Source organism: Larus michahellis, chromosome 10 (assembly GCF_964199755.1).
Source record: "Larus michahellis chromosome 10, bLarMic1.1, whole genome shotgun sequence".
In the NCBI taxonomy this organism is placed as follows: domain Eukaryota; kingdom Metazoa; phylum Chordata; class Aves; order Charadriiformes; family Laridae; genus Larus; species Larus michahellis.
Genome location: NC_133905.1, coordinates 2,439,996 through 2,454,204, shown reverse-complemented (window position 1 = coordinate 2,454,204; position 14,209 = coordinate 2,439,996). Strand labels below are relative to the sequence as shown.

The 14,209-nt window shown below is 41.5% G+C and overlaps 1 protein-coding gene across 1 annotated transcript; it reads left to right on the top strand.

Moving 5' to 3' along the window:
- The first annotated feature begins 645 nt into the window (after positions 1-645).
- Positions 646-12,450, top strand: ARF4 (ARF GTPase 4). Its single transcript, XM_074602237.1, has 6 exons — positions 646-1,174; positions 7,734-7,814; positions 8,333-8,442; positions 9,810-9,881; positions 10,412-10,537; positions 11,495-12,450. The coding sequence occupies exons 1-6, from the start codon at positions 1,108-1,110 to the stop codon at positions 11,579-11,581; spliced, it is 543 nt and encodes a 180-aa protein (XP_074458338.1). The 5' UTR covers positions 646-1,107; the 3' UTR covers positions 11,582-12,450.
- The last annotated feature ends 1,759 nt before the right edge of the window (positions 12,451-14,209 follow it).

Genomic DNA, 14,209 nt, shown 5'->3' with positions numbered 1-14,209 from the left:
ATAACTCCCTTGAAAATGTTTAGGGCTTTTGATTGAACCATTTCTTCCTTGGGATAGGGAGCTCAGTCACTCCAGTATTAAACCCAGCGTAATTATCACCTTGCTATGGGCTTTTTACAGTAGCTGTGAAAGAAGCTGTTACAGCTGGTTATGAAATCAAACATAACTATCAAAAAATGGCAGGTTCCTCATAAACCATGGATTGTTTCGGTTTTATTCCCATATTACTTCCTTCTATGTGCCTGCTGCTTCCCGGCCAAGGAACCACACGCTGTGTTTTGCCCGGGCTCCGCAGACCCCCGGCCGCTGCAGGGGCCCCGCAACAGCGCAAGAAAAGCCCCTGCAGCAACCGGTGTTCTGCCACAGAGCGCTTTAGTGCGTCTGGGGGCTCTCTGAGGATCTGTTTTACCCCCAAGCCCCTATTTTCCCTCACTCGCTCTCAGCCGTCTTTGAGGGGAAGCGGCTGCTGGCTGTCGCCCCTCAGCCTCAGCGGGGGCACGACCCGCCGTGAGGTGAATCCCTGGGGTTCGGGGGGAGCGGCCTCCCACGCTGGGCGCTGCGGGGCCGGCCGCTGGGCCTCGGCCTGAGGCGCGGCTGGGCGCCCGGCGGACTACACCTCCCGGCGTACCGCGCTCCGCCTCGCCCGGGGCGGCCGGGAGCGGCGGCGAGGCGGGGCGGGAGCCCTCGACTACATCCCCCGCCGTGCGCTAGCGGCGGCCGTTGCGGGCGGCAGGCGCGGGGCGGGCGCGGCGCTTGCCGGGAGTCGCAGTCCACGCCGCCGTTGGGGCTTGTGCGGCTGCGGCGGCGGAGGGCGAGGGGTGGTTCCGCGGTCGGGGGGATGTGGCGATCGTGACGTGATTCTGTCCGCGTTGGAGCCGGGGCGGCCGTGGCGAGCGTGACGTGGCAGAGAACGAGCGAGCGAGGTTCCCGGTCACACAGCAGCCGCCGCTGCTGCCGCCGCCTCCCCCTTATAAGTCGGCGCCGCCGGGCGAGCCCCGCACCTCAGCAGCCGCCTCCTCGCTCGCGGAGGGATCCCTCAGCGCAGACAGGAGCCGGGCCGCGCTTCCCCCTCCCTCCGCCGCCGCCCAGCCCCGTGCCGGAGCCGCCATGGGCCTCACCATCTCCTCGCTCTTCTCACGCCTCTTCGGCAAGAAGCAGATGCGCATCCTCATGGGTAAGGGGAGACGGCGTCTTCCCCCGCTCCGGAGCCTCGCCGCCGCCTTGCCCGGCCGCGGCCAGGCCCGCCCGCTCCCTCACGGACGCGTCCCGCTGGCGGTGGGGGAGGGGAGGCCGGCGGGAGAGGGCCGCGGGCTCAAGGCGGGGGGCTCGGCCCGGCCCCGGGCTGTGGGGGACGGGGCGCCTCTGCGTCCCCTTTCCTCTGGGCTGGCGGAGCCGTTGGAAAGTGAAGGAGCGGCGGGGGAGGGCGGTGGGGACGTGTCTGCCCTTCCTTCTCCTCCGCCGCGTTCCCGTTTTCTTCTCGCTCGTTCCCCCCCACCACGACCCCGCTGTCGGGGGTGGCGGCTGCGCTGGCCGAGGGGCGGGGGGGGCCGGGACTGAGCCCCGCGTTCTCCGGGGTTTGCAGCGGGGCCGCGGCTCCTTCTCCTCCCACCTGCCCTTCCGCCTGCGCGGGGCCGGAGCGGAGCGTGGAACAAAGATGGAGCGGCGGCAGGTGAGGTCGGTGCCCGCCGCCGGGGGTGTCCCCTCGCCCGGAGCCGAGCGGGCTCCTTGCCGCCCTCTTCGCCGCAGCGCCCGGGTTGCGCCCGAGCAGGGAGTGGGGCTGCTGGGACAGGATGTGACAAAGCCTGGTGTGCTCTGCACCGGGAGCTGAACGAATTGCCGTATAATGGCCGATTTTCGGTAGCTGTGGTGTTGTGGAAGGACGTTTCGGTATAGCGACTGTGTCCTTTAATTCTGCTGTACCTTTTATGCAAAACCATAAAACCCTGTAGGCTGCCCTTCCAGCGCTTGCTTAGTTCTCCTGTCAGCCCGTAATTATTTATTTGGAACTAGATGGTGTTTCTCTCGAAACGGACTGTGTAAGAGTTGAAGCCAGCAGCTCTTGAAGATTCCCACTTTAAGCTTACGGTTCAAAAGGTCAAAGCGAGCGCATACCGCATTCGCTATTTCCTCCTCCGCTTCAGCTCTTCCCTGCCGTTTTCCACCCACCTGCCCACCCCGACAAGTTTTATGTACAAACAAATTCTAACCCCCAAATTTTTCTCAAATGCCGTTACTAAAGTGAATGGAACTTGATTCGTGGCCGCTGACTGAAAGGGCTTGTCCTAAGAAATTATATGAAGTGCTTGTTTCAGTATATCCAGCAACGGGACTAGGTCCTAACTGTGAAACTTCTTGGCACACTACTCATCCTTTACACTGCCTGGGTATGCAGTCACAAAATACAGCTTTTTATTTTTTTTTTTAATTCTCATTTTCCATGTTCTCCATACGTTTTGTGATGACAGAGTTCTTTATTACACGCACAGTAATTTTTATTGTATCTTCGCTGCTTGAAATTAGAGACTCATCCATTTCAAAATAACCTGAGCGATTTTTGTCTTTGAGACAACCTAGTACATCTGTTGGTTTCAAGGAAGTGATTTGACTGTCTCCGTAGCAGCCAGACTCTTCATATGACTCTAAATGAATGAAGTAAAATCTTCAAATGAGCTTGACTGTAGGATGAGATAGTGCTTGTGGTATTTGTAGTTCTGTTGCATTCTGCAAAATAATGAAAACAGGAAAGCAGTGGCATACAGATCAAAACAGCTTGCAAGTCTTTAGGTTGGTAGGTAATTAGTTCAAATTTAGGTTAGATATGAGTTAGGGAGCTGCACTTTCTAGCAGTTGGTTCAACTGCATCTTTTTTTAAAATAATTTTTATTTTAAGATATGGATTATATTAAAATACAGAACTGGATGAGAGCTTGAGACTGCACCATATTTGTTATGTAGTACAAGAGGGTAAAACTTCTGCTATGTTGCGATGAGAGTGTATTATAGGGCCTAAATTAGATGTTTAGAAGCAGAATATACTGGAGATTACATAGTTTATACCTGTAATGTGGAAAAGAAGCTCTTCATAGCATTCTATGTTAATGTACCAGCACTTCGAGGAGAGACGTCTGAATGAATACTGGGACTAAATTAGACTTTTCCTCAAGGTGATAAATTTCAGTTTATGATTCGAAAATGAGCTGGACAAGGCTAGGCATTTAAGTAGTATTCCAGTGAAGTAACTTTATGGGTAAGGTGTTTATGGAGAAAGATTTAGGGGAAGATATTACATGGGTGAATTGATAATGAACGGAAGATTAATTTGTAATTCAAACTTCCCTTTCACAGCTTTCTTCTGTTTCTGCGGAATTCAAGACGAAGTGGAATTAATTTTGCTCTTAAGGCAGACTTTGTGTTGAGTTCTGCAGAATTTGAGGTATCATTACCAACAGCAAACATGGCATGCTATCTTTTATATTCTCAAATCATATTTTTGGTAAAAGATGGACATTTAATGGTATACTGTTACTGAAATTTTGGTTTTAAAAAACTGTACTTGTATAATTAAGTATTTTTCAGAAATATTAAGTTAACATGATTCTGAGGAAAAGAATGTAAAATAATTCCTACATCTTCTTTATAGATGGAAGTAACACAAGGGAAAATAAATGAAATAACTGTAGGATAGGACTGAATGACTTAAAGTGAGACTAGGCAACTGGGCCATTAGAGCGGAAAAACTGAGTCTGAACGCTGTGTATACCTGTCTGTAAACCTCTTCACTCATAGTTTCTTGTGCTTAAAAAAGAAAAGTTAGTGATCTGTTGTGCACCTTTCAGTATCATAATTTAATGTTCTGTGTCTTGATGTAGTTGTGCAAGTGTTAACTGAGATAATAGCTACTCGTGAGCCTCAAATACAAAGGTAATTATTAAACACATTGGGGGAAAGAAAAAAAAGTCAGATTCTTTGGGAATTATGTCACTGTACGGCATAAAACCATTTACCTGGTTTTTATATGTTTTTTTTGAGCCACTGTTGGTTTGCATGCCATTGGGGTTTTTTTCACATGCGTGTGTTTTGTTGAGAAGCTGTATTGAGAATGATCCCTTCATGTCCCCCAAAGACTTAGCCAATTGAAACTAAACCTGTAAAGGATAAATGAGAGAAGTTTTGAGAGAATTGGTGTAAAGGTAAAAGTGGAGGAATACAAACCTGTAGTAAATTGGGATTCAGGAATTTTATTTTTTTGAAGCTGGGTTTTGTTTGTAACAAGAATGTCATGAATCAGATAAACATAGTAGCAGCTTTTCTCTCCTCTGTCTGGTAATGGGAAACATTCATGTCGGAAGCAGCAGCAAGCTGTATTCTATAGTAAACTTTGGAAATCTCAATCCGGCAACCAAAATCTACTGGTCTTGATGGGAATTCCATTTAAAAAGTCAGTTCTTAATTTTTCTGCATCTACGGTTTATATGAAGTTCTGTGCTATGATAACTGAGGCAGCTTGATATTCAGCCACCAGTGATCAAAGTAGTAAATGAGGAATGTGATGTGGCCACAGGGGTGGTGTTCCCAGGGAAAAGTGAACTATGAGTTTGAGATTTAGAAACACAACTGACAGACGGTGAGTAAAACTCTCTTAAGGAGAGTAAAGGGCTTGAACCACAATGATTTTAACGGCAACTGAAAGTGGTGTAGATTTTTTTTTTTTTTCTCCAGCTAGAGGAAGAGGATGTTTGACTCAGTTTAAAGATAAATGGTTGCAAGTACAAGTCTGTGCTTCCCGTTTGTACTTTATTGTAATCTTAGTGCTTTGTGGTACAACTGCTGCCCATCATACCCTACATCAAGGTTCTTATACCTTGGTCTTGTCAATGGTCAGTCAGGCAGTGGAATCAGAGTGAAAATGCAGAATCGGTAACTTATTAAATTGGGGATTTCAGACTTAGGTTTTAATCTTGATAGTTAAATCAACCTGAACTTTATGACATGGAAGTAGCTCGTAGTCTTACATGTAGTGTTCCAGTGCAAATGTAAACATGTTTATTCTTGGACCACTACAAGCAGTAGTTACACTTTCTAGTGGCTCAAAAGATTAAATGTGATTTGGTGCTCTGAAATTTCTTGTTCTGAAAAGGGTGGTAAACGGAAAATTGGAGTAGGAAGTATGAATGGAGCCTATGCTTTTAACGACTGTTGCTTGTTTAGACTTCATAACATTTGCAATTTGGTTAAAAGAGGCAGTTTTTTTGCAAATAGGGTCATGGTGATTTGCAGGAGTTGCCTTCCTTCCATTAAAAGCTGCTGTTTCGAGTGTAGAGTCAGAAGAAGAAAACACATATCCGTAACTCAGCCTGCCTCGGTGCAAAGTCCAGCAGCTTAATTAGAATTGTGGATAAGAGTAGATTTAAGTTTCTGGGCTTTGTGTTACATAGCTAATGTAGCTTTCTGCCAACACCATTGAGGTGGTGGTGGATCCTGGCGCAAGACCAGGCTGTATAACTGGGGCAATAATTCCTTAAATTTAGGAAATAGTTTAAAATTCTTGACTAGTTTCTGATTTCTTAACTCTGAGTCATATCTTCAAATGGTTCTCGATACTCTGTGTATATTCTTTGAAATGAGATTAGCTTTTTTCTTTTTCTTTATCTGTATCTTTAGTATAACCCACAAATAACACTAAAACCATTGTGTAGATCTCTCTTTTGTTACTAATTTTAAGAAATCTTGTCAGTGTTTGTTTACTGATAACTGGGTTTTTTGCTGGGGAGTGGGTGAAGACTTTGTGAGTATGTGTAGCTTTAATTGGTGGTTCACTAAATGATCTTCATTTACTGGGAAATGGTCATATACATCTCATGGACATGCGTCGTGTTTTCTTGTAAAGTTCTAGGCATCCTACAAATGCTCACTTGAAGCTGAGCTGTGTGAGAATAGTGTTGGGCTTCAAGCATTGTGCTATTAAAAACATTGTGTTTCAGCATAGATGGGGTATTTGAGGGTTTCAGAGTTTGCTTAAAGGGTGTTTTTTTTAAGGCTACCTGACACTTATTGGTGTACATTTAACAAAGTTTCATAACTTGCAAGCTCTTTTGAAACTTCTGCTGCACCGTCTTTTTTTTGTTCACGCTTTTGTGTGGTTCTAAAAAAGACCAACACTTAGACAATAGCAAAGTTAAAACTGTTAAATTCTAATTTGAGCGTATGGGGATTTTATTAGCCCTCAAGGAGCTTTGGTTTTGATGGTAGAATTTCGGCCCCCACGCCCCCCGACATTAACAATTAAAACAACTTTTTTTTTTTAAACACACAGTGACAATACCAAAGAAACTGCATTGGCATGTATAATCCTGTTCACAGTGTCAGAATATAGGACAATTATAGATAGGGGTTTTTAATTAGTTTGCTGTAACAGCAGTTTCTATCTTGAGAAGGAGGAGACTTTTTAAGAGTTTGGTTTCATTCTGAATAAGTAGGTAATCTCAAATTCCATTTTACTGCAACGCTGAGGAAACAGTTGTATTATTGTCAGGTCATCAAACCACTTAAGGCCTAATATATCTCAGTAGGTAATTAACTCAAAACACTTAATGTTATCAAACAAGGATAACATTTGGTTTATTATGCAAATATTTTTTAATTAATTGTTGGGGGGGTATTTTTGTGTAGGCCAAATTTTATTGACTATTTTAAGTTTCACAAATAGGCATGTTATTCAAACCGTTGCTGTAGTAAGTGTTTAGTACCTACTGTTTGTTTAGGTGCTTATGTGCTAGGCATTGGATTCTCACGTAAAGAGTTGTATTTTGAGTTGCTCCTATGTGTTCTGAAGTGCCTAACAGTAAGCAGTTGCACAGTTTTAGAAAACTGCAGTGTATGCCTGCAATATTGGTGACACTTCTCAAAAAATGTCTTTGAGGCTCCGTTTTTTGGGTTGTTTTTTTTTTTTAAGGATCACATGTTTACCACGTAGCTTATATCAAAACCCAGCAAGCTTAAGTTTCCTTGTAGAATCAGAAGAGCAAATTTGAGTGCAGAAGGTCTCCTATAAAGATCAAAATTGGAGGCTCCGAACAAACGCATCCTAGTGCATCTGTGAATAGAAGTGATGAAGAGTTACAGCCCTTGGGGTGTATGCAGAGCGATGACAGGAGTTTCCTAATACATGTGTGTTTGTTAATGCAAAAGAAATGTGTTACCAAAGGGCCAGGGGACTGGAATGAGGGACACTGCAGTGCCTTCCATTGATAATGCCAACTCCTGTTGGTTCAGGTGCATGTGAAACTGGACTTAGCTGAAGGTTGAGTAGGTGAGACCTTCCCCAGCTTGAGTGCCGAGTAGCAAACGTGATCAGTTACAAACTATGCGCTGCGTGTAGATTGTTGCTAGGCATTGAAAACCATCCTGACTGACATAGAAGAAACTTCCAAAGTGGATGATAAAACTTAATGCAAATACTAAGCAAGATGACTAAAACTAGTGAGCCTGTAGGTTGTGGATGAAAATGTGTTATTGACCTTGTTTTCTTCATTGCTTGTTCTCTCTCTCTCAGCGCTGGGTAGAGGAAATGGGGAGAAACATACGGCAGTATATCAACAATGACTTAAAAGTGTTTAAAAAGTTGGTTTGTCTTAAGAAAAAAATCTAATACTCTGCATGTAAAATAGCGTGTTTTTAAATTAGCAGGTTGTAGTTCATATTGTGAACTAAATCAAATTTTCTGTTTGTTCTAGTTGGTTTGGATGCTGCTGGTAAGACGACTATTCTTTATAAACTGAAACTAGGAGAAATTGTCACCACAATTCCCACTATTGGTAAGATAACCAAGTCTCATGTCTTCATTCTTCTTACTCTAACTTTGTGTTGTGCAGACAGGCTTCTGGAAAGTGTAGGGTTTTGTTATCTTTTCTGTTGGTATAAGAATCAAGACAAACATGGGCTTTCTGGTACTGCCATAACATACCTTTGTCAGACCAAAGATCATCTAGACTACAGTCCTGTGCCTGGCAGCGGTCAGCAGCAGATGTTCAGGAGTATAGGAACCAATGAAGCAGCAGTACTTCCCCCAAACACCATGAACCTTTAGCAGTTTGTGGCTGAAAGGCTTGCTGACCACCAAAGGTGGTCTACTTGGATTTTATTGATTAATTTGGGCGGGTGGGTGGTGTCCCTCTTCAGTCAATTTTCTTCTTGGTCTAGCATTCAATTCTGATAAGCCAATTTTATATGTATTTGGGAGAAATATAGCTTAGGAAGTAACTATCTTTAACGTGGTTAGAATTGCGTTTTAACACTAGCATTGACTATTTCTAATTATTTGATTCTCTTTTAGGTTTTAATGTGGAAACGGTAGAATATAAAAACATCTGTTTCACAGTTTGGGATGTTGGTGGTCAAGATAAAATTAGACCCCTTTGGAGGCATTATTTCCAAAACACACAGGTAAGAGTTCTGAGATGGCAATCGTTAAAGATATGTTTTGTAAAGTCTCATTATACATGGAAAGTTGTCTTCTGTCCCTTGCTTTCAGAAAGGCTTCTCGCTACTTCCTGCAAGTTCTGAGGGATACCCAGATTTTATTCTAGTTGAAGCTGGTTTGTTACCCTGAAGGCTTCAAGTGTAGTCATGAGTGTAGCCTGGCAAGGATAAAGTCCTTCAGGATCTACCAGTGTTCTGTAATGTGCCAGAGCAGCTGGTTTGTTTGTGAGGAACATTTCAACTTTGCTGTATCCATGTTTTGATCTGTTACAACTGGCGTTAGCTTATACGTAAGAAATGTTATTGTCTAAGTACCCTTCTACATATTCTTTTTTTCTAATCAGCCTCAAAGTATACAGCTTTTACTGTGCTATATCAGTGTATGTAGTACACTGAGTATCTAAAAACACTGTAAAGATCTTGTTACTTATTGATTAGAAAGTGTTCGTTTCCTATTGATGTGTCTGCCATCATTTTTGGTGACATAGATGTGATCTTTCCTTTAGTTTAAAAGCAGTAAGTTAAGTTGCTTATTAGTAAAAGGAAACTTTGGGAGTGTGTTTTCTGTTGGCTTTTTTTTTCTGTATTGAATACAGAGTTGTTTCCAATAAACTTTTGTGTAGCATAATGGATGTGATTGGTGCAGAAAAATGGAGAAGTCTGGATTGACAAAAAGGAGCTAGCAAAGCACTGTCGTGAATAGAGTAATACTTAATTTCACTTCCTTATTCAGCCCTGTTACTAAATATTTTTAAAAGATGTGTCTGTTTTCTTAAATAGAATGATAAAATGTAAGGTTTTCAGACTGAAATTCGAAGAGTAAATAATGTGTTTGTAAGGAGGATGTTTGAATAACAGATGCTATTCAAGTACCGTTTAGTACAAACTTTTTTAAACAAATTCAGGCCTTACTTTAAGAGTGTGGCTTTTTTTTTTCAGTGAAACATGAGATGGTGACGCACTTGTGATTCTCTTGCTACATTTAATGTAATACAATGAGTGAAAAGGGAGGGAGGAGAGTTAGCTTCTGAAATTTTGCTGGTATCTGTCTCTCTTTTTGGTTTTGTTTAAAACTAATGAATCCCATGCTAACGTATAAATTGACATTTGTGGTGTTTAACTTTTTTGATTTAGAGGGCCTGGCTTTATTTTGCAGTTGAAACTTACGTACTTGTTCAGGCAGACTTCTTGCATTGCTTAAACAGAAGTTTCTGTCAAAATTTCTCACCTAAGAGAGGGGACAGTCACAATATTCAATAAGAGGTTTTTTCTTTTTTAAAATAGTACTGTATGTTTACATTGGTTTTTCAAAATTGCTTAACTTCTTACAGGGCCTCATTTTTGTGGTAGACAGCAATGACAGAGAGAGAATCCAGGAAGCAGCAGAAGAGCTGCAGAAAATGGTAAATATCAATACTTCTGAAATATAATTGTTATACTTTGTCATATTTTTGGATGTGTGTCAGCTTCCCTAAGAGATCTAGGATTTTAAAATTCTAGGGAGTTAGTACAGTGCATATCATATTTAACTGGTAATTCTGGGTCACATTGTGCACTGAGTTGTAACTACAACTCTGTAGAGAGCTTTACCTTAAGAACTACTAATGTGTGAGAGCCTTTCTTTCCTTCATAAAACCTTAATAGAAACACAGCACATAAAGAAAGAATTTTGGAAAAACAAATTGGTGCTAAGAATTGCAGCAGCAAGGTGCTGGTAAATTTAAACTGCCTATTGAAAGAAGATTTCCTTGCTTGTAGGAGAAGTTCTGCTGGGTAGTAGTTAAATTTCACTCAGGACTTACTAGCGACTTCAGGAACAAGAATGGGAAAATTTATAACCCTTAAATCAGTATTTAGGTTTCTTTAGTGCTTGCTGAAGTAATTGAAGTACTTAACTGAGCTCATTTAATAATGTGATCGTTTTTTCTCTTAGCTTCAGGAGGATGAGCTGCGAGATGCAGTGCTGCTTCTGTTTGCAAACAAACAAGATCTGCCAAATGCCATGGCAATCAGTGAAATGACAGATAAACTAGGTCTTCAGTCTCTGCGTAACAGAACTGTAAGTGCTGAACTTCCTGGTTGCTGAACTCTTGTCTTCCTTTATTGTGTATCATAAATGTAATCACCCTTGAAAGGAAAGGGAAGTTTTCACCTCTTTCTGTAGAGAGAGGCACATACCTGCTATTTAACTCTGCAGTGCATAGTTTAAGGTCCTTGTTCAAAGTAAGTGATTTAGAAGTATAATACAATGTGTACACTTGTTGCAGTGTTTTGTCTCTCACCTTCTCCTGGAAAAACACAAATATTCCGGGCTGTCACTGAAATACAGCTGTCAAACATGTTTGACAGAGCATGTGGTAGGCTTTCCTGTTTTCCCAGTGCTTGTTATTTTGGGGGAGAAAATGCATTCTGTGTTCTCGCCACTACAAGGACGGGAGAAAATTGAGTAGCTCCTGAATGGTTAGATTCCATCTGTGCAAGCCTTTGAGATATAAAACACATAAGCCATGTATCCTTCTGTAATACTTGCTTAATGTCTGTATGTTGACAATCCGTCGTGGTTTTGGCCAAAAACCGATGTGTGTTGGTTTTGATATGTGTCCTCAAACCAGGAGATGCGCTAAGATCGTATCCATAGAAGATATTTTAGAGGTCTGTTAATTTACATAACTTCATGTCCTTTTTCTGAAGAGCAGTCTTTCAAAAACAAGAAGCTAGTTTTCAGCATATGAACCAAATGCAAGTTCTGCGTTTGTTTTTTGTGCGCTAGATGGTGTTCTAGTATTTGATAGGCCAACACTGAGTTTTTGGGTAGTGTCTGAACCCCATCTACTTTATATGTACTTTTCAAAACTTGTAAAAATACCATCTGTTCAATATTGACTCTACTTACCGCACAGAAGAGTGTTTAAAGAACGCTATTTGAGTGTATATCTGAGTGTCACATACTTTGATAACTTAACTTGCATTTTGTCAGTACTTAAATTTAATTTTTGTTTGTGTTCTATGTTAACAGTGGTATGTCCAGGCTACCTGTGCTACGCAAGGAACTGGTCTGTACGAGGGACTTGACTGGCTGTCAAATGAACTCTCAAAACGCTAACTCAAACTGGACGACTCTTTCACCAGGGACATGTTTGATATAAGTGGTCTAGGCTTGTTACAACAAAATTAGTTTGCATCTTGGTTATTACAGTATCTGGAACTGATATTTGGGCAGGATATTACAGCGTTTCAACTTATTTTGTTGCCAATTATTGTTTACCAAGCTACATGTTGCGAAGCTAGCAATATGCTTGGGTAAAAATCTCCTTAACTTGGGAAAAGTGTATCTTCTGATTTTATTCCCCTTGTTAGCCTAAATGCCTGAATATAGTTATTGTGACATCTTTAAGATCTGTTTCGAATATTCTTTTGAGCCCCAATAAATTAATGTTTTAAATTTTTTTTTTCTCCCTGCTACTTTTAGTTTACTGATGCCCTGTTTCATTCCTCAGACAGTCTGCTGATTTAAAAATGTAGCATTCCGTATGTATTTATTTCTCTCCCTTGCCAAAAAGAATTCCTAATACTGCTTGTTCCAGCCAAGGAAATGCTCTAAAACACTATACAAATCTACTGCACTGAGGAACGTTTTATTAATCCTTGGGTTCTGTCAGCCCAACTTGCCTTTGTGTGAATTGGATTTGATGGGTAGAATAGTTCTGTGCTGGTTGCGAAGAGCTCATGTTGAGGTTGTTTTTAATATTCAGCAGATTGTCTTCCTTTATATTGTATCTTTTTTTTATGTTGCATGTTGCTTTTTGGTATCAGCCTGACTATTTTTGCCCAGTGTATAATAGTTCTGCTGAAGTTTTACTGTTTGTTGGTGAACATATCTTCATAAAGAAATTTTGGAAAATTCATCAAACTCAATGGATTAGTTTCTTCATAACCCACTTGGAATTATTCCTAATAAAATTATAAAATGTATAGTTCTGTGTATGCTTTTCTTGATCCCTGAAATAGTTGAACTGCAAGTTATCGCTTATTTTTTGCCGTGTACTGGGCTTCCCTGCAGCTTGAACGTGAACATCAGTCTCAGGTTTTCAGTTATTTGGAGCTATGTAGAGCGGGACATGGAAGGTGGGCAACGAAGTTGTATACAGTGCAGTAGAGTAGCTGTCATCAAGACTTATATAATTCTGTAAGTGTCTTTTGAAGTTGTAAATCTAAAATTCCGTTTAAGATGTCCAGATATGAAAGTACTAACAGTTACAAAAATTGTAATAAAACAAACACGAACTGCCTGAAAAGCATGCATGTCTGTTTCATAGTTGTATCTACGTTTAAAAACCAGCATGGGTTCTGGCAGGAGAAATCGCGAATTCTGTTGGTGGCTGGCTGGGAAGCTAACTTAAACACTACAGGGATTTCGTCAATATTATATTTACAGTGATAGTCACCCCCAAAAATCAGCTCTATGCAAATGCTACTGTCTGCTTTCATATTTCTGCCCTGGTATACCTGTCTAGTTCAAAATACTTTTAACACGTTTTTTGAGGGTACTACTGATGCATATTTTAAAATCTATTTTTCTGTTGTCTGTTTGCTTTATGGATGCCAATATGGCTCAATCTTCCAGTTGAAATACTCTATTAATTGCACAGCTTTAGGAATCCGAGGCATGATTTCATTGCAGTTTTAGGCTAAGCTCCTCTCTTACTTTTAGTCCAGGTCTTGTTATCCTCGCTAGAAGAACAGTAACAAGGTCTGGTAAACTCAAGCTAGTTTAGACTAAGAGCACCTTCCAAGGCAGCCTCTGCTGTGACTGAGGTTCAGGTCTCCGGGAAGTACTGGTACTGTGAACACAACTAACCAGAGGACATTCCAGAGCTTTGGAATACGGTCGTTAGCTGTCTTCAGTGTGCAACAGAAACCCAGGAGACAGTGCAAGGTGAGTAGAGCTTTGCTTCCACCTTTAATTAATTGCTGATTATGCGTTAACCAGAGTTAATATATCCATGCATTGGATCAGTAGCTGTTAATATGCATATTTATAGCAATGCAGTTCCTTGAAGCAAACCTCAAAAGGAACGCCTTGCTCAGAAGAGGTGGCTTGTCTGTAATACGGGTTATTATTGGCAGTCCCAATAGGTTAAAAGGAAACAACGCTTGTGGCAAATTAAATGCTATCTCTTCTTCCAAGGAAGAACTTGGAGGTAGACTTCAACAAGCAGATACTTAAAAACAAATTAGGCCTCTTGAAGGCAACATGCTGTTTGGTAAACAGATGAAGATTTCATTGTCTTAATTCTTTCAAATGCTTTTAAGTAATTAAAGTACTCGGGTTTAGGTGAGCTCCGTTTAGCCACCTCACTTTTTGAGTTACAGCATGTGTATAGAAGTTAGTATTTCGGAGTCACTGTGCTTGGCTTTGCGTACCAGTAGGTTGTAATTCCACTATAAAATAGGTAATCTCACAAAATCAAAGTCAGGAAGTAGTAAAGATCTTGAGCTCAGTTAAGAGTGATGGGATCTGGGGTTAAGGCTACAGCTTACGCTGAAATGTAGTAAGACAAAGTCAGTAGAATTCTGGGGTGTAATTGAATAGTCGCTGTAGTGTTAACTGGAGCATAGAGAGGAACTGAAGCAAGTACTTCAGTCTGCCTGTAAATAGATCAGGTCACACTTGACCTCTGTTAGTAAAATGGTATTTGCCTCCTAATACTCTGTAAGGTCATAATCTTGG

What these genes read in the sequence shown, in the direction of transcription:
- ARF4 (XM_074602237.1), top strand. Translation starts at nt 1,108, where the DNA reads ATGGGCCTCACCATCTCCTCGCTCTTCTCACGCCTCTTCGGCAAGAAG. An exon ending in GCAGATGCGCATCCTCATGG is followed by an intron (nt 1,175 to 7,733) that starts GTAAGGGGAGAC and finishes TGTTTGTTCTAG; the next exon opens with TTGGTTTGGATGCTGCTGGT. An exon ending in ATTATTTCCAAAACACACAG is followed by an intron (nt 8,443 to 9,809) that starts GTAAGAGTTCTG and finishes AACTTCTTACAG; the next exon opens with GGCCTCATTTTTGTGGTAGA.